The sequence below is a fragment of the Peromyscus californicus genome, unplaced genomic scaffold (genome assembly GCF_007827085.1).
Source record: "Peromyscus californicus insignis strain IS unplaced genomic scaffold, ASM782708v3 Scaffold_9__1_contigs__length_137607984, whole genome shotgun sequence".
Classification (NCBI taxonomy): domain Eukaryota; kingdom Metazoa; phylum Chordata; class Mammalia; order Rodentia; family Cricetidae; genus Peromyscus; species Peromyscus californicus.
The window spans coordinates 12,955,676-12,983,445 of NW_026294617.1; the positions used below are offsets into that span (position 1 = coordinate 12,955,676).

Sequence of the window (27,770 nt, forward strand, 5' to 3'; positions counted from 1 at the left end):
CACTGTGGGTAGCCAGCTTCACACAGCCCTGGCTTCCCCACACTGAACTGCATTCTGTTTCCATCTAGTGACGTGACTGATGACGGTGCAGAGTGACTTCACTGTTTTCAGTGGGTGCTCTACAGTAGCCGCTACAGTAGCCGCTTCCTAACGATGGATCTTTTCTTTGTTCCCAGTTGCGATCATAAACACTGCTCAAACAAATAGCCTGCCCAGACTGAATTTAAATGTGGCATGAATGGCACATAGGAGATTGCTGGGAAAACAGTATATGCATATAAAATTCACATCAGTGTTATTAAATTTCCTTCCTGAAAGCCAGGCGTGATGGCACAGGTCTGAAATCCCAGCTCTGGGGGACCAAGTGGGGATAACGGGTGAGCCTGAGGCAGGAGGATCACCAGGAGTTCAAGATCAGCTTGGGATACAAACAACAATGACAAACATAAAAACAAAAATCCCTGTCAGAGGTCTGCAGTTTTTGTCCCCACCAACAATGTGTATGATGGCATTTCTCAAACCCAGACTAACTTGATAAATCTTTCATCATCTGCAAAGATGAGAAACAAATCTCACTGATTTGATTTGCATTCAATCCAATATTGAATTTTAAGCTTTGGACATTTTAAATCAAGTTTCTCTCTATAGCCAATTTGTGAACAGACACAGATCCTACTGGACAGCGAGGAAGCCAAGAGATGTGTCTAATTCTTTGTTCTGAAGCAATTTAAGGAAGAGATATTTAGTAACAGCAACAACACTTTAAGAATCATCCTATCTGTAGAGTCTTACAGAATACTTTGGATTTGCTACTCTTGAAGTGCTATGTTCTGGTAGTATGCTGTATGTAGTTAGCGAACCTCAATGCAATAAGATCTGCGCCGTAAGAATGGAACTAAACCTCATTGTAGGAAAGATAGGTATCTTTTTTTGTTTTGTTTTTAGAAGACAGCATCTCATAAAGCTAAGCCCAGGTTAATCTTGAGCTCCTGATCCTCCGGTCTCCATCGCCTGATTGCATGGGTCATTTACTTATTTGTTCTTTTTTAGAGAAAATGATAGAAATGAAAGTATATGCCATGGGGCATGCTCTATTGGCACATCATTAAGCCCCCCCATATCCATTATTTTATTTTGAAGAACTCACAAGCAAGGGCAGGACTATGTACGTTTGCACATGGATCCTAAAATCAGGCCACCGAATGTTCAACTGGGGACCTTGAGTCATACAGGAGATACTGTAAAGCAGAGAAAAACAGACACCCTTATCCTGAAAGGGGAGGGTAGATCCCGATGGCCCCTCCCCTTGCAACATATAAGAAAACTATATATTTTCGCAAGAAAATAATATATACCTCTCCCCTCTCTAGGCCCTGTTGGATCCTAGTGTCTTTTATGGAGCTTTGAATGTTAAAAAGTAAGGAGCAAGGAAGAGCCTGAGAATGAGGCAACACTAGAGTCCCACCCACCCCTTCCTGATCTATGGGGGAGGTCGCGCTGCGTACCGCTTTTTGTGCGGGCTTCCCCGGACCTAGTCCTGGGCAGTTGGGGGTTGCATCCCCGAGGTGGGACCCACCGCGGGCCGGGCTGCGTGCTAGGGGACCCCTGGACCTCCCCGGCTCCGATTCCTGCGTCCCCACCTGCTCGGCATCCCCCTCCCCGGTGCTGCGGCTGGCGCGCGCCCCGCCTGACGCTGCAGCTGGGCCGGCGACTCGCCATTGGATTAAAAATAGCAGCGCCCGCCCGCCAGCCCGCCCGCCGGGGCAGGGGCCGAGCCTCCCCAGCTGGAGTCGATCCTCAACCGGAGCGGATCTCCAGCCTCTGCGCCCGGGGCCGGCTCTCCCGCTGCGCCGCGCTTCTTCCCAGGCCCGCTGCGCTCCGCGGCCATGCAGCGCCGGGGCGCCCTGTTCAGCGTGCCGGGCGGCGGCAGGAAGATGGCTACAGGGGACCTGGGCGAGCTACTGGTGCCGCACATGCCCACGATCCGCGTGCCCAGGTCGGGGGACCGCGTCTACAAGAACGAGTGCGCCTTCTCCTACGACTCCCCGGTAAGGAAGATCCCCGGCGTGGTCGCGCAACCGGCGGCCTAGGAACTGGGTGGCGCGCGGGGCAGGGGACCAGATGAGCTGCGGGCCGGGGACCCTGTTCTCCTCCAGCTGCTTCTCCTCCTGGCTCAGGGTTTGGCTCCCCAGCGCCAAGTGAGCGCCCCCCGGGCTGCGGCGGCCGGAGACAAGGTCCTCTGGGGCCTTCGTTCCGTAGCCTGCGGCTGGGCTTCCAGGGCTCCAGGCTTCTAGGGCATCCCGCCCACAGCTCCAGCACCGAGAAAGGCAAAGAAGAGTTAGTCCAGGGTTCCGAGCTGCTTTCGCGGGTGACAGAGGGCGGGGACGTGGTACGTGAGAGTCCCCTAGCCCGCGGCGCGCACAGCCTGTCTCTCTAGTCTAGAAGCTTTTCCTTGCCCGGGGTTTGCCACTGCGGGACAATGCTGATGGCTTCTGAGCTCGCCTCCCCCTACTTCCCATCCCATTCCTTTCTGGCCATTGTCAGGTCCGGGTGGTCCACTAGGGCAGCAGAAACAAGGGGCCTGTCGCTAGCTTATGATGGCTCCCCAAAGCCTTACTCAAATCCTTCCTTTCTAAGTGAGTCACTGGGCTGACGTGCGCTATGTGAATTATTAAAAGTTCGCTCCCGAATCGTGACCCCGCAGGAGGAGGGGAAGTTAAAAGGCATCCTGGCCTTCCACCAGGGAGGCTGGTGGAGGTTTCCAACTCGGTGGGTTGTGAGGTTGTGAAAGCGTGCGAAGCAGAAGCAGGGGGAAATGCCCCTTTCAGTAGTCAAAATGGGTTCAAAGTGACTCAGCTGTCTGGCGGCTATCTGCCTTTTTGAGGACCAGGCTATTTTTATCCCTCCACTTTGGATCTCATATGTCACCCAGCAGATCTTGGGGCATCGCGAGGTGGATGGGCTGGAGAGGCAGGTTTCACAGAAATTGTCCGGAATATTTTATTCTTAGAATATAGAGAGTTATTGGGGGCGGGGGAGGGAGACCACCAAATGAGAGGCAAAATTTCAGAAGTTTCCTTTTTTTTTTTTTAGCCTGTGGGTTGATTTGGGGTGGTTTCGATCCTTATTTTGTTTGGTATACATTGGAGTTCTGGGTGGTGATCCTTATTTTGTTGGGCATACATGGACGTTCTAGTATTATTTTCTCTGGGATTGTTTGGTTTTTCTGTTATGGTATTCCACATGATTTGGGGATCACACTTACCTAATTTGTTAATTATTTTCGTACCTTTTAAAAAGACCCGGATAGAGTGGAGTGAAAGATTACATTTTATAGCATATTTTGACCACATTACCCACAGTGACTGCCACTGCATCTTTTACCTCCAACGTTATTGGAAAGACTGTTTTTCAGGTTGTGTGGACCCTGTGGGTAGGCGATATTAAAAATTCTTCAAGAGTGGAGCCTGCCTAGCGTCTGGCCTAACTCTTTGGGACATGTAAAATGGCATTCTCCATGGTGGAGGGGTTGCTTTTCAAGCCCTGCTCATAGACTGTTCCTGCCGGGCAGGTGTGAGAAATAGCAATTGTTTTAACTGGTTTCCACAGATTGGAAGGAGCTGGAACTTTCTGTGTGCCCGACAGCGCTCTAGAGGCTTCTTGTCCATGTGAGCGATGATTTCAGAGACTGGGACCGTTTGCAGGCTCTGAATCATCCTGTTTGGTTATCTCTATTTCAGGGAAAATGACAAGGGTTTATAACTTGATAATTTGGGCCAGGGTGCCTGATACTGTGAAGTCTTTTCGTGTGGCACTTTAACAGCTCATTGAGAAGCCAGTGTTTTTTTCAGCACTTGACTTTACCAGCTCATACATGTGAAAAACACGGGTGGATGGTGCCCAACATGGCAGCATTTTCATTCATAAGTGCTGTGGGGCTTCCAGAGAAAGGTCAAAAACTGTTACATTTGGGTGGGTGTGAGGGAAGACATCTTCCTTTCCAGTAAATTTGAAAAGGCTCATAGCTAAAGATAGAAGATAAAGGAGGTGGACATTTCAAGCGAGGGGCGAACTCTTCCTTGTTTGCCTGTAATGCCTGGAAAACAAAAAGACTGATTTGGCCAAGTGTGGTAGTTTTCTGGTTGCTAAGATAAGACTCTCTCACAGGAGTAGCCGTTGAGAGGCAAGGTTTATGTTGGCTCACTGTGCAGTTGGTGTTAGAAAGCATGGCATGGTGGAGCAGCTAAGGCCACTCAAGGAAGCAGAGCGCGCAGGCCAACGTGAGAAGCAGATGGAACAGCCCCTAGTGACCTGTTTCTCTAGGCAGACTTCACCAGAACTTCTGCCACCTCTTCATAGTACCACCACCTGGGGAGAGTAAGATGTGACTTCAGAACTGAGAAGGGTACTTGGTTTTTATCTATCTATCTATCTATCTATCTATCTATCTATCTATCTGTCTGTCTGTCTGTCTGTCTGTCTGTCTGTCTATCTATCCATCCATCCATCTATCTATCCACCTTTCTTTCTTTCTTTCTTTCTTTCTTTCTTTCTTTCTTTCTTTCTTTCTTTCTTTCTTTCTTTCTTTCTTTCTTTCTTTCTTTCTTTCTTTCTTTTTTTTTTTTTCCGGAGCTGAGGACCAAACCCAGGGCCTTGCGCTTGCTAGGCAAGCACTCTATCACTGAGCTAAATCCCAACCCCTCTTTCTTTCTTTCTTTCTTTCTTTCTTTCTTTTTCTTTCTTTCTTTCTTTCTTTCTTTCTTTCCTTTCTCTCTCTCTCTCTCTCTCTCTCTCTCTCTCTCTCTCTCTCTTCCTTTTGGTGCTGGGTTTGAACTCAGGGCTTTGTACATGCTAACCTCTTACTCTATTCTGAGCTTGGGTTTAAGTTTTTATACATGTTAGACAAGTACTCTGCCAGTGAGCTATAGCTCTAGTTTTCTTTTTATAATTTAAAATAGGGTCTCAGTTGAGACAACTTACTCTGAACCCTGGTCTGACCTTGAACTTGGGATTTTTCCACCTCAACCTAAATAGCTGAGATTACAGGCCTGCGCTATCAGCCCCCGCTTAGAAAGCTACTTTTACATTTATTTTAAAAAGGAAGTATTAATTAATATGTGTTTGTGTGTGTGTTTTTATTTTTGTGTGTGTGTTTGTGTGGTGTTTGTATTTGTGTGTGGTGGTGTTTGTGTGTGTGTGTGTGTGTGTGTGTGTGTGTGTGTGTGTGTGTATGTGTGAGATGCGCCCACATGAGCAATGGCTTGCTTGTTTTTTTTTTTTTTTTTTTTTTTGCTTTTCAAGGCAGGGTTTCTCTGTGTAGTTTTGGTGCCTGTCCTGGATCTCGCTCTGTAGACCAGGCTGGCCTCAAACTCACAGAGATCCGCCTGGCTCTGCCTCTCAAGTGCTGGTATTAAAGGCGTGCGCCGCTACTGCCCGGCTACTGCCATGGCTTACTTGTTGAGGACAGAGAACGATGTGCAAACACAAAGGGAGTCTCCCTGTCACTTGTGTTTTGGGGCCTGAACTGAGGTCCTCAGGTTTAGTGGCAAGCACCTTTGTCTGCTGAGCCATTTCGCTGCCTCTTGAAAAGCTACTTTTAGGTGACACGATTTTATGTGTTTTGACTATGAAATATCCCTTGCAGGTTCATGTGTTAGGGGCTTAGTCCCCAGTTTAGGATAGTGCTATTTTAGGGGAGCTGGAAAATGCCAGGACTTTAGATCTAGCAGAGGAAGAGGGTTACTGGGGGTGGGTCTTTGGTGGGGGGCCTTGTCCTTGGTCCCTTCCTGGCTCTCTGTTCCTGCCTGCTGGGAACTAGGAAGCACCTCTACCACACATATACCACTGTGGGGTCTCTGTTCAAGTGCATGAGGCCACATGACCATAAGCAAGATAAGTAGTGATCCCTCCCATGGAATACAGTGATGTATAGTGGGGTTGGAGGAAGACAGTGATTCCAAGGGTTTGTATCATCGATGTCTCAGATCCTAGGCACAGTCATAAGAACTTTGTAGACTGTGGTGTGTTGGACAGTGTAAAACTCATTCTTGTACTTTGCCTTTCCTTCCCTCCCTGTAGAGCAGGGGTTCTCAACCTGTGGGTCTCGAGCCCCACAGTGGTGGTGGTGGCAGGGGGAGGAGGTTTGCACATCAGATATCCTGCAACTCAGATATTTACTTTATGATTCAAAACAGTAGCAAAATTACAGTTATGAAGTAGCAGTGAGAATAATTTTGTGGTTGAGGGTCACCACCACATGAGGAACTGTATTAAAGGGCTGCAGCATCAGGAAGGTTGAGAACCAGTGCTCTGGAGTTTAGCAGAGAATAGATGTTAAAGATGAGTTGTTTCCCCACCTCTGTGCCGGTGCCCAGATCTGGCCTCTGGCTCCTGGCGTGTTCAGTTGCCTCTCCTTGACTTGGTTGTCTACCACGCCTGTGATGTCCTTCCTAGCAGAGCTGGAGGTCAGATACTGTGTTGCGAGTTCTGTGAGGTGAAGGCGGGGATGGTGATGGTTCCCACATCTAGTCAGTTCCTTCAGGAGCCCAGCATGGCCCTTTGAGGTTCAGTCGTTCTCCACACTGTGCACACTGTTCTCTCCTGTTTGCAGCTCTTGGGAGGCCAGTCTATGGCTTTTCACTCTGCAACACTCATTTCCTTGTCTAATATTACCGTCCCTGGTGATCAAGGCTCTTTCTCATCCACTTCTGACGCCGTCCTGCCCGAGTGCCTACGCTGCACAGTCTGTGTTGTACACAGGCTTCTGCACTTAGGTCTCATCTCTCCCTTTCTGCCTTTCTTTCTCTTTATTTTATCCCTTTAATTCCCATTTTTGAATCATTTACGAGATGTGGAATCTTGGACGGAGCAGGAGGTTCTATCCAGGGCACTCCACTTTCTGATTGCAGAGTGAGCCTCTTGTCTATCCCTCCTGTTTTACCTGTCTTTTTTTGTTGTTATCAAAGAACCCATGACAGAAGCCACCGTTTGGCTTAGGGCTGAGGGTGCAGTCCATCCTTGCAGGGAAGCCATGGCGGTAAGAGTTCAAGGAAGCTAGTCACTACAGCCACAGCAGGAGACAGGGACGTGAACGCTGGTCTTGAGTTGCTTTTCTCATTTTTATTCAGTCTAGAACCCCAGCCCATGGCATGGAATCTCCCACCACAATCAACCCATCCTAGAAACCCCCTCAACAACATGGCCAGAGGTTTGTCTCCTGGGTGACTGTCAAGTTGACAATCGATGTTAACGATCACACTGGCCTTGGATTGCTGAAGACGAGGAGGCTGAGACAGAGCCTCAGAACAGGCAGCTCATGTTGGAAAGCTGTCTCAGGGAAGGAAAAGGGACAGTGACAGGGAGCAAGGAAAGCCCTGGCTTCCACAGCCTGCAGCTGGCAGCAAGTCCCAGGGAGGGAGCTGTGGAATGCACTTCCAGCCCTCACTTGATGTGAGAAGGGGGAGAGAGTATTTATCTTCTGGCTCCCAGCCCCATCCCCCTGCTGGTAGAGTGCTGATCCAGGACACACCCTCACTTTCCAACTCAGCATTTGTTCTGGAAGATCTCGTCTGTGCCCAGGCTTCCAGGAGCAGGCACAGCTGAGAAGTAGCTCACAGGGCTGCCATGTGTGCCCAGGGGATGAGAGAGCTTGAGGACTGTCCCGGGACCTTTTACCTCCCCTCCAGTAGCAGGACTGTTTGAGAAGAAGGAACTTCTCTCCCATTTCCCAAGTTTCTTAGATGGTGACATCATGACTGGTTGTCTGTCTTCCCAGATTCTGGTGGAGAAGGGCCTGGTAGTCACAACTGACTGACTTGTGGGAAAAAAGTCACATTAGGGTTTGGTAAATCTTCCTGAACTTGCCCATCACATGTCACTGATACACCTGCTGCCGCGTCAGGTGTCATCAAAAGCAGCAGTACCTCCCACATGCTTAACCTGTACTCCGAGATGGCAGCACCAACACGCCCTGGAACTGTTAGAAACCGGAGTTTAAGCATCCCAACCCAGATCTTCTGAAACAGAAATGGCATGGGAGACTAGTTATTTGTGTTTTAAAAACAGTTTCCTAAGGGCTGGGGAGATGGCTCAGTCAGTGAAATACTCGCTGTGCAAGTGTGAGACCCTGAGTTTGGATCCCCAGACCTCATGTAAAAAGCTGGGCATGGGGGTAAGTGCCATAATCCCACTGCTGGGGACACAGGAGGATCCTGGGGGCTTGCTAGGGATCCAGTCTAGCTGAATTGTCCAGCTCCAGGCTCAGTGAGAGACCTTGCCTCAAAAGATAAGGTGAGGAGCAATTGAGGAAGACATCTAACAATAACCTTTGGCCTCTCTGTGCATATACAGTACCCACATACCCCCCCCCCCCCCAAGCACATGAACACACACACACAAACACACACAGACAGATAATTTTTAACCAGATGTATTTTATTGACCTATATTATTTCTACATAGTAATGGGTTTCATTATGACATTTTCATGCATGTATATAATGAATTTTGATCATATTTGCCCCACACTTGTCCTCCTTCAGGCCCCGCTGATCTCCTTCCTCTCCTCAACTGGTCACCTTCTACTTTCATATTCTACCATTCTGCTTCTGCCTCTGCTGTTTTGACTGTTCTTACTTTATGTAATGTGTGTGTGTGTGTGTGTGTGTGTGTGTGTGTGTGTGTGTGTGTGTGTGTGTGTTTATTTCACTTAGATGTCTTTATCCACACTGCAGCATATGTCAGGATTTTTTTTTTATTTTAAAGGCTGAATAGTATTCCATCTTGTAAACAGATACTCACTTTCTTCCTTATTTATTCACAGGCTTTGGAGTGCTTCTCCTTCTGGCTCTGTGATTTGTTCTGCTGCAAACACAGTCTCTCTCTCTCTCTCTCTCTCTCTCTCTCTCTCTCTCTTTCTTTCTGTCTTCCTCTCCTATTATCCCACTCTGTCAGTCACCAGATCTGGAGTAGCTTCTCTCTCCCTTACATGCCAAGGCTCAAGCCCTCATCAGCTCTTGCTGGGGCCTTCCAGAAGCTTCTAAACTAATGCCCTTCCTTCCAGTCTTGTACACTGTCCTCTGTAACTTTTCTAGAATGCCCGTTTGATATCGTTTCCTGCCCAGAACTCCCCAGTGCTGCTCTTCAGATGGCTATACCTCAGCTCTTCTGTTGTAGAATATTAATTAAAGATGTGTTACATTTGTTTATGCTGTGGAACATTTGTTTAATGATGCAAAGATGTGTTGTATTCTTTTGTGTTGCATTTGTTTAACTGTGGAGACCCACAGAGGCTCTCTAGTGAGACCTTACTCAGGGTCAGAGAATCTGAACTTGCTTTACCCAGCAGGGCTGCATAATGGGATGATTTGGTCAGGAGGGGGGTTACCAGGTGTTTGGAAGGGTCTACACTTGGCTGTACATTGTGCTTTGATCTCACAACAGGGAGGTCTTTTGCTTCTCCCGCTGGCACATTCTAAAAAGTCCTTTTGAATAAAGCTCTGGGTGACTGGGCATTGACCCAGGGCCCTCCTGAAGCTATCCTGTGTCTCTGTCTTTCTTATTGTCTCTTTCTATCTTTCTACCTAATATTTTCTCATTCCTCTCTCCTCCACCCAAGAACCCTTCAAAAGGTGGGGGCAGGTGGGAGCTGGACTCCGACAGACTCCCACATATGGTGCCTGAACAGGGACTTAGGAACAGAGGATAAAGAGAAGGAACACTGCGGGTTAAGTGGGCATGCTCAGAATTAATTAATTAATTGAGGCGGTGATATTCTTTTCTTTGAGAGTAATATTGTAAATATAAAGCAAGTAGTTAGAGTTAGGCTGCAGCAAGTATCTCTCTCTGTCTCTGTTTCTCTCTCTATGTCTATTTACTAAGTTAGGTTTAAAGTTGTAAAAAAGGTGAAGGTTGAGAAATATAGACTTTAGGTCTAGGGATACAGTGAAGGTTTAATAGAAACTTAGTGTAGAGTAAGTTTTCCCCTGCACGGGATCTGAGATGCAGAAAGCAGCATCAGGGACTGAGCAGCTACTATGGACATGGCTGTCTGAGAGTGGCCTCAGAAGCCCCCACCTCAAGCTGCAGCGGCAGAAGCAGCAAGAGCAGTGGCTGCCCCAGCCAGGCATTGTTAGCTGAGACCCCCGGGGCATCATCACAGCGCAGGCAGCAGATGCTGAGAGCCAGTGCAAGCAGTGGGGCTCTGCATGCCTTCTGCCTGAACAAGCCTCGGTGAGGAGAATGCAGTCAGCTGGACTGACATGGCTTGAGGCTATGCCCAACCTTGACAAGCTGAGCAGAGACGCTGTGGGAGAGGCAAAGGGCAAGCAGTGGCAGCGGCTTCAGACCCCAGTGGCCGGAGCAGGTCTGTCAGTGGGCAGCTGGAGGGAGAGTGCAGGGTGGCATCATGGCGGCTACTCAAGAGACAGAGCCTCCAGAGAGGGATGCCCGTGGAGTGCACATCAGGAGTGCCAGGGAGCAGGCGCCTCTGAGTTGGAGTGCATTCTGAGGACACTGGGGTCCCTGTGGAGGTGGGGCAGCATCCCCCCCAAGGGCGGAACAGTGGTGGAGGTAGTGCTGTGGACCCAGGGGAGACTGCTGGCTGACAGAATGCCCGAGTGAGACATGCTGGAACTCAAGGCAGCCCCAGCTCCCAGCGGCAGGGTGTGGCTGGAGCCATGGAGCTGCCCTAGGGGTGGTATTAAGCCATGCAAGCAAGGCAGTGCCAGGGGATACAAGGCCATCAGCAAAGCAGGTAACAGAGCTGGGGTGCAGCAGCTGTGACTGGCCGAGGCTGGGTTTCCTCCCAGACCCAAGGTGCTGAATGAGAGAGGTAGCTAGTAGCAGTGGAGCAGCAACTTGAGCTTACAGTGTGAGGCACAAGAGAGCCCTTGGGGCCTCAGGACTCAGGGGTCCTGGGTGGGTAGGCCAGTGACGGGAGGAGCAGACAGACTGCTGAGGAGGAGTTTGGGACAAAGGTTTTTGCTGTTATATGGTATTCAAGGACTGAGGCTGTAAAAGCTGAATGGACAGAGTCAGCAGGCAGAACCACTCAGCTTCTGTTTGCAAAGAGGCCTGCAGCTGCTCAGTTACTGTGACAGCCACCTTCGCCCTGGGGCAAATTGCCTAATGGAAGGTGGCCTGTGTAAAATGCTGCTGTAACTAGAGCAAAGTTTCAGAGACTCTGATTTGAACTGAGTTGTTGCAAGCAAAAGAACTGCAACAAGTTTTGGTTGTGGGACTTTTTGTATTATGAGCTTTGCTTCAGATTCATTATGACTTGGACAGCTATACAAAGACTTCATGGCTGCTGACGATTTCGGGCATTCAATAGAACATTAAGACTGATATCAGAACTGACTTTTTGAACTTTTCAGACTTGAGATGAACAGGAGTGATTCAATTGCAATGGGACAGTTATGAATTAACTTACACATATAGACTCTATGATGACTTATGAACTGTTTTGTGTATGCATATATGCTTTATTAACTGTGGTAACTCATGAACTGTTTGTGTAAAAATGGGACGGTTTTGTGTAGAAATAGGGAAATTGTTTTTTTCTACCCATGCTCAAGATGCAGCTTAAAAAATTATAAAGAAAAGGGGGAATTAATATTCCTCAGTCTCTTTAATTAAAAAATATATTTTCTTGTCCCTTGAGTGGATTAATGTTAACTTGTGTTAATGTACCTCATATTTTGTTAGCAAAAAGTGTAAATAGTTCTATTAAGAGATTGCTTTTGGATATTTGCTAAAGTTTATGAAGTGTAAATAGTTCTATTGAGAGTTTGCTTTTGGATGTAAGTTTGTAAGAATTGTAATTATGTATAGTAATATTCATGATAGAATTATGATGTTAACTTGTTAATGTTAATGATGATGCTAAGGCATCCTTAGATTTGATGTGGTTACATCAGGAGTTTACTGATTTATTTGATGTAGTTGCATCAGGAGTTTATTGATTTTAAAAAAGGGCTTGGTGCAGCTAAGACTGCTGTGGTCATCTTAGACCCATTCAAAAATGCCATTCCATCTTTATCATCCTCTACTCCTTTACTAGGAGGTATAGCAGCCATAAGGAGCAGGAGTATTGCTATAATTATTCCAGCTACTTGCAAGCTCTTAGTGGAAAGCTGATTCAGAGCTGCATAGAGTTAAGCTCTGTACCCTCACTTGAAAACTTTATATTATTAAGAAGGGGGAACTGTGGAGATCCACAGAGGCTATCTAGTGAGACCTTACTCAGGGTCAGAGAATCTGAGCTTGCTTTACCCAGCAGGGCTACATAATAGGATGATTTGGCTAGGGGCATGGTTTCCAGGTGTTTGGAAGAGTCTACACTTGGCTGTACATTGTGCTTTGATCTTGAAAGGGGGAGGGATGCAGACTGTTCAAACCATGGTATAAGCAAGGCCAGAATAGAGAATTAAAGGGAAAAGAACAGAAAAGTGAAAATTACACTGTAAGTCTGTGTTACTAAGCCTGAATTTTTTCTGATTCCTTATTTTTAAGACCCTGCACATATATTTTTGAATGAAAAACGTTACTAAAAATGACCAGTGTGGTATTTTAATTTTGCTATATTATTGTTAAAGTCCTAAGTTTGATGCTTGAGATGCCAGGAAATGGTGTCTTGGGTGTTTTGTGCATTGCCTCAGGGGCTTTGTAGAATTCTCCAGAGAGGTTCAGAGGCCAGGTCTGTGCTGTCATTCATTTTCAGAACTGTGTGATTGGTCCCAGACTGCCTTATCTGTGTGCACAGTGACGGTCTGAACAAGAGCTGAAACATCAGAACAGTGCAATAGCGACACAAATATGATGGATCTGTGCATGCCCAGTACTTCCCTGAGACAGTGTCTGGGTGCAGGGTAGTGTGTTTCCAGTGATAAGAAGGAAAGAACTGTGGGTTCTGTGAGTAGAGTGCTTGCCATGTACACAACCCTGGTCTATCCCCAGAAATGCACAAGACCAGGGTAATAGTGCAAGCCTGGAATCCTAGTACTAGAGAGAACAGGAATTCAAGGTCCTCCTCCAGTAGGTAGTGAGTTGAAGGCCAGCCTGGGCTACATAAAGCCCTAAATCCCACCTCCATTGTGTTTGTGTCTCACCGGGCCAGTGTCACTTCATATTTAGACTCTACCAATCAGCCTGCACTGGGGTAGGTGATAAAGTGGTAGAGATGTGAGTGAATGGAGGACAGTGATGGATCTCTGTGCATTCTACTTTAATGTGTCCATTACGGACCCACCAAGCACGGGGGATTTTTCTGCACATCCTCTTGTGTACCATGGGTATAGTAATTGGCAGAAGGGAGATTCTGTCGTTACCTTGTCTCACAGGTAAGGAAACAGTCAGAGAGGCTAGGTGACCTCCTTCAAGGGCTCATTCAGAGTCTGGTATGTGACAGAGATGCTATGTAAGCTCTGATGTGTTATGTGACTAGACCCCATCCCCCACAAAAGCACTTATGGGATATTTAAATGTGGCACTTAAAAACATATGTGTGCAGATTTCAGGCCTGAGAAGAAGCAGTGCATAAGGCCTGGACTCCTGGATGGGATCTGTATGAAGGTATGAGGTCTTTCACAAGTTGGAGACAGTAAATTGTCTTCTGGAAGAGCAGGTCACTGGGGAGATTGGGTAACAGGGCAGATCACCATTCCAGGGGCTGTAGGGGATGATGGTCTTGATAAGGTTAGACCTGGTGGAGATCTGGCAGTGGTGACAAATGTCTGTGATTCTAGCATGTGGGAGATGGAGACTGGAGGACCAAGAGTTAAGGGCCAGCCTTGACTACACAGGCGAGTTCAAGGATAGCCTGGGTTATGTAAGACCCTGCCTCAAAACAAGATTAGTCCAGATGGGCTGGCCACTTGGGAGTGAGGGAATAGAGAGAGGCTGGAGGCCAGGTGGCTGCTTTTCTAGAAGTGGAATGTAGACCAGGTGGGGAGTGTGGGGAGTTGGAAGCCTGTAGCAAAGGATCTAGATAGAAGGTTGCTTTTGTGCTGGAGGACAGCCTTTCCTCAGGACAGTTGCCATGGAGGTGGAGCTTGGGGGAGCAGGTAATAAGCCAGTCTCGAGTTTGGTGACTGAGTCCACAGAGCATGAGTATAAGAGGACTTCTGGCCAGTATCCTGGAATGGAGTGTGTCAAGGGTGGCCATGAGGAAGGTGAGACAGGAAATACAAGTGGGCTGGGACTTTGTCCTGGCTGCGAAGTTAGGAACATTAGGGACCTCGGGGGCCAAGGTTGGCATCTGGGAATGTGGCAGTCTGAGTTCTCTGGGTTTGTGAGGGCCTGGGACCCACCTCTGTGTTCCTGGAGTCTTGTCACCCACTTTTGGAGGAAGCAGTGCCCTCCCTGTCCTTCTCGTCTCTCCTCTGACTGACCCATGTTCAGGGACCCTCAGGCAGGAGCCTGGGGTAGTATTTCCTCCAAGTGTTAGACACGTGAACAGACTATCACAAGCTATTCTGAGCAGAATACTTGTGACTTAAAACCACCCTGGACTAGATTTGCGGTGGGCACCTGTGTATGCGATTAGCTAAAAAGGGGAAATGCCTTAAGAGACACTTCTAAGTGGCTGCAATTATGCACACTTTCTCCAAGTGAAGTCAAATGTTGTCTTCTGTGCACTGGCTAATTCTTTGGGTGTGACTGTGGAGGGGTGACCTGGACATAGATGCCTCTGTTCCCAGCAGTTCTTAGAAACAGGGTTGGTGGTCTGTTGTGGGGACCAGAACATTGGTTGGCCAGGAGGAAAGAGAACATCAGAGCAGGAATGGGGGCGGAGTACAAGAAGCAGGGTGAAGCTAATTCTGGAATTGTGCTTTTGGGGTAAGACTGTTGAATAGCTCATGTGTGTGGCCACTTGGGGTTCACTGTATTGGATGGCAGGTCTCCAGCCCGAGGCTTTGTGGTGTGGTTGGCCCTCAGTGAATGTGAATTCTCTCTCCAGGGCTCCCATTTGATTTCTGGACACAGCTGATGTGGGAAGGAGGACCGAGGATTGCCAACCCTTTGGGTAGTTCAGCAGCATCTTCCAGCCCAGTCCTTGGGGGTCTTAAACTGTTCTGGATAGGACAAGTTCAACCAGGAGTGGCCCCTTTGCAGGGAGTCAGCCGCCCTTTGGTATCTGAGAAGGGTACACCTCTCCTCCCTCTCCAGGAAAGCCTGGCAGAATGCCTGGCGTAGGCCCCTCACACGAGTTGGGTGGCTGGTCCTGCCTCTTCTGCCTCGAATGCAACAGCCCGGAAGGAAAAGCTGCTCTTTTTTTCCCCCAAGTCCTGGCAGCAACTGCTGTGCTTGCCTACAGCCGCCCACCCGCTCCTGCCAACAAAATGACATCTGCTTCTCAGACATACGAGGCAGCCTTGGGGGGCAGGCTGGCCTGGTTCAGTCTAGCCCCTACTCCTTAATAGCCATGTGACCTCAGCAGGGTCTTCATTTCTGTACGTTTACGGACAGTTAGGGGTCCCCAGCCTAGTACCTGTGTTATCTTGCTGCCTGTCAAACATGGCTCCATGCTGTTCTGCATAGTTAGTACCAGTCTTAGCCAGTGTTCTGTTGCTGTGAAGGGATACCATGGCTATGGCAGTTCTTATAAAAGAAAGCATTTAATTGGGGCTGGCTGACAGTTTCAGAGGTTCAGTCCTTTATCATCATGGCGAGCATACAGGCAGGCATGGTGCTAGAGGAGCTGAGAGCTCTACATCCTGATCCACAGGCAGCAGGAAGAGAGAAACACTGGGCCTGGTATGGGCTCTTGAAACCTCAGAGCCCACCTCCAGTGACACACCTACCCCAACAAGGCCACACCTACCCCAACAAGGCCACACCTACCCCAACAAGACCACACCTACCCCAAGGCCACACCTACCCCAACAAGGCCACACCTACCCCAACAAGACCACACCTACCCCAAGGCCACACCTACCCCAACAAGGCCACACCTACCCCAACAAGACCACACCTACCCCAAGGCCACACCTACCCCAACAAGGCCACACCTACCCCAACAAGACCACACCTACCCCAAGGCCACACCTACCCCAACAAGGCCACACCTACCCCAACAAGACCACACCTACCCCAACAAGACCACACTTCTTAATCCTTTCAAATAGTGCTTCTCCTTTAGCATTCAAATATATGAGCCTGTGGGGGCCACTCTTATTCAAACCACCACAGTATCCATGATCTTTAGTCTGTGGGGTTATGTGTGTGTGTGTGTGTGTGTGTGTTCCCTCTGAGAAGAAAGTGACATGGCACTCACAAGATCTTGTCTTGGGCTAGACCAGTGGTTCTCAACCTGTGGGTTGTTGCAACCCCTTTGGGATTCAAGCATTCCTTTCACGGGGATCACCTAAGGCCTTTGCATATCAATATATTTTCATTACAATTCATAAGAGTAGCAAAATCACAGTTATGAAGTAGCAATGAAAATAACTTTGTGGTTGGGGTCACCACAACATGCAGAACTGTATTAAGGGGTCACAGCATTAGGAAGGTTGAGAGCCACTGGACATGACTCACATTAAAGTTGGGTGAGGCTGTGTAGTGCAGGGAGGACAGAGAGAGGTGGATCCCCGGAGCTCACTGGCTAGCCAGCCTGGCCTCCTTGGCAAGTTCTAGGACGAGAGAGAGACTGCTTCAAAAGAAAAAGGTAGATAGTGCCTGAGGAGCAACACCTGGGGTTGACCTCTGGCTTCTACATGCATGTACATACATGCAAATGTACTCACATAAATATGAGTATACACAGAGGATAATAAAATTAAGCTAAAACATTAAGAAAAATGAAATTATGAAATTTGCAGGTAAATTGATGCGGCTGAGTGGAATAACCCAGACCCAGAAAGACAAATGTTACATGTTTTTTCTCATTTCTGGATGTTAACTTTGAATTTTCAGATATGGGCATTTCATTTGGAATACCCATAGAGGTCAGGAATTTAGTAAGGGGCGTTGGGGGCTAGGTGATTTCAAGGGAGAGAAGATAGAGTAGAGTAGTATAAAGATTTAAGGTGAGTCATGGAACAGGGAAGGTCACAGTGGGGTAGGGGCTGCAAGGGCAGGGTAGAGGAAGGACTATAGAGCAGGATAGCTGACACTAAAGCCATATTGAAGAAGCTGTGCAGAAACCTACCGAGATGGGAAAGACAATACCACAACTGGATATTACATGCTAGCAAATAAAAACCTCAGTACCAGGAGTGGGTATCTCTTTTTGAACTTTGGGCTGATAAACACCAAACGTTATAGGCTGTTGTCAATGCTCCTGGTTATTCTCCTGAACTGATGGGACCCTATTGCTTAAGCACTTAGAAATTAAGTTGGCACTCACCTAGAAGCTTCATCCCTACTGACTAGCTCTCATAGTGTTATAAGGTGTTATACATGGGACCAGAGGAAAGTAATCATTAACTTTATCCAGCTTTGAACCCTGCAAGTTACAGTAATGACTGCCTTGACAAGATATGTTCACTGTGCAGTAGTGGTACACATGTTATGGGAGTAAATGACACTTTCTGATTGGCTCTAAGGCCTGCTCCATGAGATGGAATCCATACCTGACAGTGTAAACATGACCAAGAACTCATGGCAAGATAGGTGACGGGCCCTAGGGGAGACCCTAATACTATCATGCTGAATGGACATAGTATTAAAATGAGTTCTAAGGGCTTACTGCTGTATCCACAGAACAGTACATCTCTCAGCCCTCATCAGGGAAAGTTCTCTTTTTAGATGTCAGTGAACATAAGAGTCCTTCAACTGCCCAACAGGCAGAAACTAAGAGACTGGGGAGTGCTCAGCTCTAAATGAGACCTACGTTTCACACCCCCCGCCCCCCCAAGGCTCAGGGATTGTTATGGAAGAGGTGATGGAAGCATGGCAAGAGCCAGAGGTGCTGGATAACTCCAGGGAATGGTGTTTTCCAGACACGGCAGGGCAGCTGCACATATGACCTCGTAGCAGCTGTGCCATAATGCACAAGACCTGCAAAAGCTCAAGACAAAATCCCAACGTGGAGGGGAGCAGGTGGGCAGAATCTTACCACTGGCTGAGGTGCTATTAGTATTTGATATTGCCAGGAGAAGAACAGTCATCTTTCTTTAATGACATGATACTTGGTAGGATGGCCATACTCTAGGGCAGGTCCCCTCTCAGGACTAGCTGGGCAACACTAGTTGGAGGGGGTGGGGAATGAAGAAGAAAATTCTAAGTTTGGTGGGTAGGGAGATGAGGGCAGGGGTGAACATGATCAAAATGTATCGTATGACTTCTCAAAGAATTAATAAAATATTGAATGACTATGAAAGAAATAACTATGAAAGGGTTTTATTATTAATGAGGTGGTTCCCCAGTCTCCTTTTTAAACCTGTGAGTTACATATATGGGTTTTAGATTTGCTTTAACACTGGTGACGGTGCTGAGCTCAGTGTCTTCAGCCAGCCGTGGCTGTTGTCCTCTGAGCAACCCAGTAGCTCTCCTTTCTGCCCTGTGCCATCACCCCATCTCCATCCAGCTGCGGTAGTGACAGCATCCTCATTGCTCAGAACACCTAGAGTGGGGACTCAGTTTTATACTTGAGGAAGAAGCATCTGACAGCTCAGTGGACCGGTAAACAAGTGACTCCAAGGTGGAGTTGTTGGGCTGGGGAATGGCAGAGTGACCCTCTAAGTGTGGCGGGATGCAGGCACTTCCCGTTTGATGCCATCAGTGTCTTACTCCCACTGAAGGCGGAAGCCAGCTCTTCTCTTGTTAGTGGGGCCTACAGAGCTGGGGTCTGCAGGCCTCTCCTTCTCCTCTCCTGTCTCCTCTGGCCTCAAGCTCCTTAACACCCTGGCTTTCTTCTGTTCTGTTTTCTTATTTGTTTGTTTTTGAGACAGGATCTGGAACTCCTTATGTTGCTGGGGATGATCTTGAATTGCCAATCCTCTTGCCTCCACCTCCCAGTTCTGGGGTTACAGGCAGTGCAGTGCCAACTGAGCTGCATCCCCATTGTCTCTTTCATTCTGTGATCACCAGAGCTTGGCTTGTTGCACATCTGGTTAGGCTGCCTACCCATCTTTGCTTGCCTGCTCTCTTACCTTTATGTGTATGTGCATGTGAGTGCAGGTGCCCATAGATGCCAAAAGAGGGCGTCTGGTCCCCTGTGAGCCAGTCAATGTAGGTTCTGGGAACCAAATCCAGGTCCTCTGTAAGAACAGTAAGGGCTCTTAACTGCTGTGTCATTTTTCCAACCTCAGTTCCATCTTTCCTTCCTTCCTTCCTTCCTTCCTTCCTTCCTTCCTTCCTTCCTTCCTTCCTTCCTTCCTTCTTTCCTTCCTTCCTTTCTTCCTTCCTTCCTTCCCTCCTTCCTTCCTTCTTTCCTTTCTCTCTCTCTTTTTTTCTTTTTCTTTTCTTTTCTTTTTTTTTTTTTTTTGAGGCAGGATTTTTCTGTGTATCCCTGGCTGTCCTGGAACTCACTCTGTAGACCAGGCTGGTCTTGAACTCAGAGATCTGCCTGCCTCTGCCTCCCAAGTGCTAGGATTAAAGGCATATACTACCATTGCCTGGCCCAACCCCAATTTCTATTCATTTTAAATTAAGAAACAAATCTATGTACCAGAGTAACAAGTAGAAAATGCCAAGAGGGCTGTGGAAATAGCTCAATCAAAGATGTGACTTTGAATCCCAGAACTTGTGTACAAAAAGCCAAGTGTGGTGGCATGTACTTAAACCCCAGCACTGGTAAGCAAAGAGGAGTGGATTCCTGGAGGTTGATAGCCAGCAAGCCAGCCTAATTATTGGTGAGTTCAGGCCCACTAGAGACCCTTTCTCAGAAAAACAAGGAAGACTGTGCCTGAAGACTACATCCAGGTTGATCTCTGGCCTTCACATGCACAGGCCCCCCACACATGCACTGGGACATGTGTACTCACATGTGTTGAGTCCACTCAGACAAAAGAATATGAAGAAAACAATCCCACATTATCCCTACCCCATCACATGAGGGGAATGTTGCATGCTAGAGGATGTATGTTGTGTATGTTATAATATATACTGTTTGATTGTCTACGTTGTTTTGGAGGTAGGGTCTTCCTGTGTTTCCCAGGCTAACCTTGAACTCTCAGTCCTCTGCCTAAGCCTCCTGAGTGCTGGAATTACAAGTGTGTACACCATGCTTGCTGGTTACCTTTTCTTTGCAGGGCCATTACCACATGCGTGTTCCCTCAGTATGTGCTCTGTTTTCATGGCTGACATTTCAAGGATGGGTCATGAGTGAGTGTTACTTCATCTCATGATTCCAGGCAGCTGGTTAGTTATTTGTGTTCTAGAAGATTCTGCGCCCTTCTCCCTCTTGCCTCCCCACTATAAAGGAGTGTGGGTCAGTCTCCATCCTGGCTGTGGCCCTGTGCTGACTCTGGCTCCCTGTGTCATGCTCATTGTGGTGGTGACCACTTGTTTTCCGCAGGAGATGCTGGAAGTGTCCCCAGCTTCCCGAGTTGTCACTCTTGCAGGCACATTCTACTTTTCGGCCTGCCAGTGAGGCTGGTCTCCAAGAAAACGCCCTCATAAACAGAGTTCTCTGAACACCTGCTGATTGACAGTGTGGAGTATTTTTATTTGAAATGGCTGTTGACTCATTCACATGTGTCTTGGAGACATGTAACCTTGACCTTTGTGTGGGGATCTTCTGTCATTGTTTGAAATGGCAGACAATGTAAAAGAAGTCCCTTTGTCCTTGATGGTGCTTAGGCATAGCATGTAGGGCAATACATCCTGAGTAATGAGCAAATGGCTGTGGAAGTGTCATCCACATGTTTAAAGGCATCATACAAGCTTTTGACACTGCTGTGTGGGAGAAGTTGTAATGTAAATTCATCATAGAGCTCTGAACAGTCTTTTTTTCGTGTGTAATTGTATGTGTGTGTAAAAACAGCTGGAAGGTAAATTATTTCTACGCAAGGTTATGTTGTTTGTCCCAAAATATATAAATGCCAGTAGTGGCAAAGGAAAAGTGGACACTTATCCATGCAGAAGATGGAGAGGCCCTTTAACTGCAGAGCCCTCTCACAGGCCTTGGGTTGTCTTAGTAACCCTTCCTTCCGGAGGTTGTGAGAATGTGAGGAGTTAATGTTTTAGTGTTTACACATTTAATACCAAAATGCTTCGTGTGGTGGTGCACACCTGTAATCCCACAGGCTGAGGGAGGAGAATATGTAGCTCAAGGCCAGCCCGAGTTACAGGATTAGTTTAGGGACAGCGTGGGCTACATAGTGAGACTGTTTCTAATGACAAACTGCGTCTCCCTGCGAAGCCCGACTGGTTATGCCATGTTCTGTTGACATCCCCGGGAGGCCTCTCTATTCAGAAGGGAAACAGAGAAGCAGTGGGTCTGGGGGAGAGGGGAGGTGGTAGGGTGGGCAGGGAGGAGTGGAGGGCGGGAAAACTGCAGTCGGGACATAATGTATGAGAGAAGAGTAAAAAAATTAAAAAAAAAATAACAACAACCCCAAAACCACTTGCTGAGTTGAACCTCACTCAGTGTCGATGCCTTGTGATTGTGTCAGCTTGGCTCTTGTGTGGATGTGAGCTTTATTCCTAACACTTTGTCCTTCTGCCTACTGGGGGATCTCTTCATTCCCTGTGGTGTATTCTAACAGCACACCTTTATTGTCTCTCTGTGGGTATATGTGTGCACGTGCATGTTTGTGACACAGTGCACGTGTGGCGGTCGTAGGACGACCTCTGGTGTCTGTCCTCACTCTCCACCTTGCTCGAGGTAGGGTGTCTCTTTCGATTTGCTGCTGCTTATTCCAGGCGGTCTGGCCTGAGAGCATCTTTGGCTCTGCCTGTCTCTGCCTCCCATCTCCCTGCAGGAGCACTGGGATTACAGATTGATGCTGTTGCACCCGTTCTCATGTGGGTGCTGGCGATTTGGATTCGGGTCCTCATCTTTCACAGGATGCGCTTTAACCACTCGGCCAGCCCGCCAGTGTTTTCTGTGCTTTTTTAAAAAGGTGTGCTTCTGCGTTCTGCCCTCGTATTCTTCCATTTACGTCTCATTCGCCAGATGTAGTTGGCTTGAAGGTAGTGTGGAGGCAGATGTTTCTCCAGGTTTCCTTGGTGGCAGACTTGGAGGAGAGGGCCTAGCTAGCTCATGAGAAGAAGGGGTTGAGAGCTAGGCGCTCTCATCAGCTATCTCTGGACTTTGCTACAAGTGAATGGGGGAACTTTATCAGCCTCAATGTGTCATGATTTTTCAAAGAAGCTGTTCAGAGCACATGTCATTGAGGTCTGACTGAAAAAAAAAATGCTCTGACTGTACCTATTTTATATATATATTTAGATGATGTCCTAGGGTTTCTGTCACTGTGTTAAAACACTGTAACCTAAAGTATCTTAAGGAGGAAAGGGTTTATTTCATCTTATACTTCCACATTATAGACCATCACTGAGGGAAGTCAGGGAAGAAACTCAAGGCAGGAACCTGGAGGCCAGAACTGAAGCAGAGGCCATGGAGGAGTGCTGCTTAGTGGCTTGGTTCTCCTGACCTGCCCAGCCTGCTTTCTTACACAAGTCAGGACCACATGCACAGGAGTGGCATACCCACAAGGAGCTGGGCCTCTCCTCATCAGTCTTGCCTACAGACCCTCTGGATGGAGGCGTTTCCTTCAATTAAAGTTCCTCTTTCTAGATAACTCTAGCTTGTGTCAAATTGACAAAACAAAAAACCAGGAAATTGACCTTTTGTCAACTTGACACAAAAACACATCACTGTCAAACTGTAACTTTTCCTTTCTTGTTCCCAAGATGTCATTAATAGGACAATGTAAAGCATTCCAAGTTTTAAAAGTCTCACAGTCCTTAAAATTTTTAATACTTAAAAGTCTAAAGTCTTTAAAAATTTCAATGTCTCCCTGAAAATCCAGTCTCTACAACTCTAGAGTCTCTCTGAAACTTTGGAGTCTCTCTAAAATTTACCAAGTTTCTCGAAATTATCTAAGGTCTCATAATTGTGGATTTCTGTAAAATCAAGTATTTTGTTATTCCAAGAGTGAATAACCAGGGCACAGTCATGAATCAAAGCAAGATCGAAGTCCGACTGAAGCTCTGCGTCCGCCATCTGGGACTCATGGTCTTCTGGGCTCTAAAGGCCTGGGCAGCTGCCGGTCTCGGGCTCTGCCGTCCACAGCACATACGGCTTGTCTCACAGGCTCAGGCGGGCTCCACTCCACAGCTGCTGCTGCTCGCGATGGTCCTTTTATGGTACTGGCATCTCCAAAATGCTGGTGTTTCCACTGCACCCGGGTTGCAGCTTCACCAATAGTCTCTCCTGGGCTCTCCTCAGGGTCTCTGGCCTGCCACATGGTACCAAGCCTCAACTTCTCTCCATGGCCACTCCAGTCCTGGGGCTTCTACTGCAATGGAGGCCTCACTTTCATGAGTGGCCCCTCCTAGCCTCTCACAATGCCAAGCCTCAGCTGCTCCCAAGCCTTCAAGAACAGGTACCTACTGAGAGACTCTTACATATTACCAAGAGCAGCTGCCAGCATGAGGTACATCCTTGGCTGCCTCTGGACCACAGCTCCTGAGTGCTGACCTGAGGAAACACTTCACAGAAGATGCCACCTCGAGGATGCTGGTCTCTTGTTAAGCACAGCTGATTTTTCAGCCCCAGCTGGCTAGTATTGATCTTCCTAGCAAAGAATCACTTTAGTGGTTCTGGTCTCCCATTAATCATAGCTAATTATTCAGCCCCAACCGACTTAGTACCACAGATTCTTAAGTCTCAAAATATTGAGTGACCTTTACAAAGCCTTTAAGGGACTCTCAAACCTCCCTCTGCAGCTTCCCATCCAGGACTTTATCGTTTGCACCACTCTGGGCATTATCTTCTAAGTTCTCACAATAGCTCATTAAATCTGATCACTCAGTGGCTTTTCTAGCACGAAATTCCAAACTGTTCCCACAGTCCTCCCCAAAATGCAAATCTGGTCTTTCACAGCAGTACCCCATACCTTGGTATTAATATCTGTCTCAATTAGGGTTTCTATTGCTGTGATAAAACGCCATGACCAAAAGGAACTTGGGGAGGAAAGGATTTATTTCGTCTTATACTTTCACATCATAGTCCATCACGGAGGAAACTCAGGGAAGAAACTTAAGGCAGGAACCTGGAGGCAGGAACCGAAGCAGAGGCTGTGGAGGGGTGCTCCTTACTGGCTTGGTTTTCATAACTTGATCAGCCTGCTTTCCTATTCATACAAGTCAGGACCACCTGCACAGGAGTGACCCCACTCAAAATGTGCTGGGCCCTCCCACATCAATCACGCACACATGCACGCAACGCGCCCTACAGACTTTTGCCTGCAGGTAATCTGGATGAAGGCATTTCTTCAATGGAGGTTTCTCTTTCCAGATAACTCTAGCTTATGTCGAGTTGATAAAAACCCATCCAGGACAGATGGAGTATCATTTTGTAGCTCAGACTGACCTGAAACTGACTGTAGTCAAAGTCTTAAACTAGTGGCTATTCCCCCTGCTTCAGCCTCCTGAGTGCTGGGATTAGACTTGAGACACCGTCTAGCTGGGACCAGTATGTAGACATTAGTGAGGCAGGGGGGACGAGAGCGTAGCTCATTAGACTGGACTGCTTGCTGACTGTTTGCTGGGGAGCTTTGACAGAGCTCTCTGGTCCTGTGTGCCCTGAACTTTGCACCTATTGACAAGTTCCCCATGAAGTACCTTCACAGCAGCACAGCAACCACTTCCTGTTTTAGAGGCCAGTCTTATGTGTCACATGAAAGACGTCTGTGGATGTTTATAACAGCCTCCATCTCTCTCTCTGTCTCTGTCTCTCTCTCTTGTCCAGAGTTGTTCTGTTTGATTATGGACTTTGGGACAATGTCACCAGTGCTTGGTGTATTAAATTTCTATCAATGCACTAGAAAGTAAAAACAAACAAACAAAAACTGTTAGATGGCTTTAATAGATTATCAAAGGATTAGCCTGGCTATTCTTTGGAATATGCATTATTGAGCAGTTTTATATTTGTCTTTAGGAAAATGTTATAATATAGCATTTTCCTTCTTCCATTTACCAGTTTCTCTCTTCTCTCACGGTTTGCCTGCATTTTCCTTCAGTCTGACTGATGACTATTCCTTGGCCCTGGCCTGCATGGCCGTGAGAACTGCTTCATCTCCCTTCTGCTGATCTCCCCAATTGTAGAAGGACCGCACTAGGAGGAGAATTAATTACCTCCTAACAGTGGATAGCCAACATTTGGGTAATGTTTTGTAGCACAGGAAGCTCTTTGGTGTGTTTTTTTTCTCTTTTCTACTTAAGCAGCCTCATGAGGTGGGAGTTACCAAGGCATCGTTTCTGGAGAACATGGAGCCCAAGGTTCTCAGCATCCCATCAAGCTGCAGAGCTGGCTGGCTCATTCATGACCTTTGTTACAGATTCCCTGCCCCATACCTTACAGTTTAGATTCTTTAATTGAATTAACATTTTATTGAGAGCAAATGGAAGTGTTTTGTTCCTGATCACAATATAATGCTTGATGTAATAAATCAATGACCATCATAGATATTATATGTATATATAATATCTTTATATTTGTATGTTTTTATCTATTGGGTACAACTATGCTAGAGATCATGTTTACTTAAAAGAAAAACATTTGAAGGCTTCTCTAAAGTATTGATCAGGTGAATGTTACCTTTATTTAAAGGATTTTTCTTTTCTTCTTCCCTCTTTCCCTTCCTTTGATCTCACTCTGTAGTCCAGGCTGGCTTCGAACTCACAATCCTCCTGCCTCACTCTCCTGAGTGCTGGATTCACAGGTGTACAGGTATACACCTGATGTTAGTGTAAGGAATCTCTCCATGTGTTGGCTGGTGAGTATTTCCCATTCAGGTTTGTTTTCCTTTATTTTCCTATATTATTTTACACACATGGGTGTTTTACTGCATGGACGTCTGTGTACCTGTTGTATCTTTTTCTCATTTTCTTTGGAGGGGGGACTGGCAGTGGTCTCACAGGACCCGCCTCCTTGAAGAAAGGCTGGGTAATTTAGTAGACTAGGTACTCAGAGGGTGCTGTTAGGCAAAGTAAGAGAAGAAGATACGAAAGTGAGACAAAGGCAAGTAGCTTGAATGTGAACGTCAACCCTGGCTTCATTCTGATGAAATAACTTTATGTGTTTTAAAATGTGGCAAGGAGAGAGAAAAAGAGAAACAGATTGAAACCTAGCTCTGGAACTTGCAGGCTATATATACTTGGGGAAAGTGACTCATGATTAGTTTTTTAAACTATGAAATGGAAATATTAATCAATAACTTGACGTGGCTAACAAAAGCAGCTATTACATATTCTCTTGGACAGCATACCAGGCATGTCTGTTAGTCCTTCTGTCTCTGTGACAAACACTTGAGAAAAAGTTTGATGGAGGAAGGATTTATTCTGGCGTATGACTTTAGAGGTCTCAGTCCCTGGTTGGCCAGCTCCATTGCTGTGGTCTCTGGTGTGGCAGAACAGAGTTGCTCACCTCACTGCATTCAGGAAGCAGAGAGAAAATGAGTGTGTTACAGAGCTTCTTCCTACTCCTCTTTTATCCCATCTAGCCCCTGGCCTATTGGCTGCTGCAACCCATGGTAAGGGCAGGGCTCTTCTCTTAGTGAATTCTCTGGAAACTCGATGAACCCAGAAGCTCCACTCAAACTGAAAGTTGAGATGCGCTTCATGGCATGCTGTAATGTATAGCTCCTTTCTGTCTCCCTTCCTTTGCCCTATGTGAAATGTCACATACACGTTTCTAGAGCCTGTAGTATCTCATCTGAGGTGAAAGTAGCCTGTACTCAATAAACATGGTGCTCTACCGGGGTGGGTGTGAAGCCACTGAGACTCTGGCAGACTGTACTCAGTATGCATGGTGCTCTACCAGGGTGGGTGTGAAGCCATTGAGACTCTGGCAGACTGTACTCAATAAACATGGTGCTCTACCGGGGTGGGTGTGCAGCCGTTCAGGCTCTGGCAGACACCAAGAATCATTGTAGCCCTTTGCTGAGGTTGACCCTTAATCATTTACCTTTCTTCCTCTTCCAGTTGTCTGTATCTTGATGGCTTGGCCAGGTGCCCTTGGTAACTTTTACCCCTTCTCTTTCTTCTAGAACTCTGAAGGTGGACTCTATATATGCATGAATACATTTTTGGCCTTTGGAAGGGAGCACGTTGAAAGGCATTTTCGAAAAACTGGACAGAGTGTGTACATGCACCTGAAAAGGCACATGCGAGAGGTGAGCTGGGTGTTGGGAGAGTTCCTGCATGCTCCACAGAGGGAATTTACTAGACCCTCACAACTGCGAATGCTCTTTGATGTCAAGAAAACGCAGCACTCTGTAGACACTCAGAGGTTCCCTCCCACCCAAGCCCTTACCTTAGCCAGTTTTATTTTTCTTCTTCTAGACCACCAGTTGGAGTTAAGAAGCTATGTGGCTGATTGATTGGAAAAAGTAATTTTAACTTTAAAACTATGAAAAAGTGCAAACCTAATGCATCCCAATGTTTTCCTTAAGTGAAAGAAAAACTTTCTTGAAAGTCCACATCCTTTTGTCTCTTTAAAAAATATAATTTTTCTTTATTTTTGAGAATTTTATACATTTATACTATAAAACATGATCATAGCCATCCCATTTCTTTCTCTAACTTATATCCCCAAGTTGCCCCCAACATGTCCCTTTCCATAAGGTGTGTTCTATCTCTTTTGAAAACCCACT

At 47.0% G+C, this 27,770-nt stretch overlaps 1 protein-coding gene across 2 annotated transcripts in view; it reads left to right on the forward strand.

The window, feature by feature from the left end:
• The first annotated feature begins 1,209 nt into the window (after positions 1-1,209).
• Usp13 (ubiquitin specific peptidase 13) overlaps positions 1,210-27,770 on the forward strand; it is a 123,465-nt gene continuing 96,904 nt past the window's right edge. Inside the window, exons 1-2 of one of the 2 annotated variants that reach the window (XM_052730068.1) lie at positions 1,210-2,048; positions 27,165-27,290. In XM_052730068.1, coding sequence (XP_052586028.1) covers positions 1,887-2,048; positions 27,165-27,290 — 288 coding nt within the window. In that variant the 5' untranslated portion in view covers positions 1,210-1,886. The remainder of the gene's footprint in view (positions 2,049-27,164; positions 27,291-27,770) is intronic. The other variant, XM_052730067.1, reaches the window with a different exon arrangement.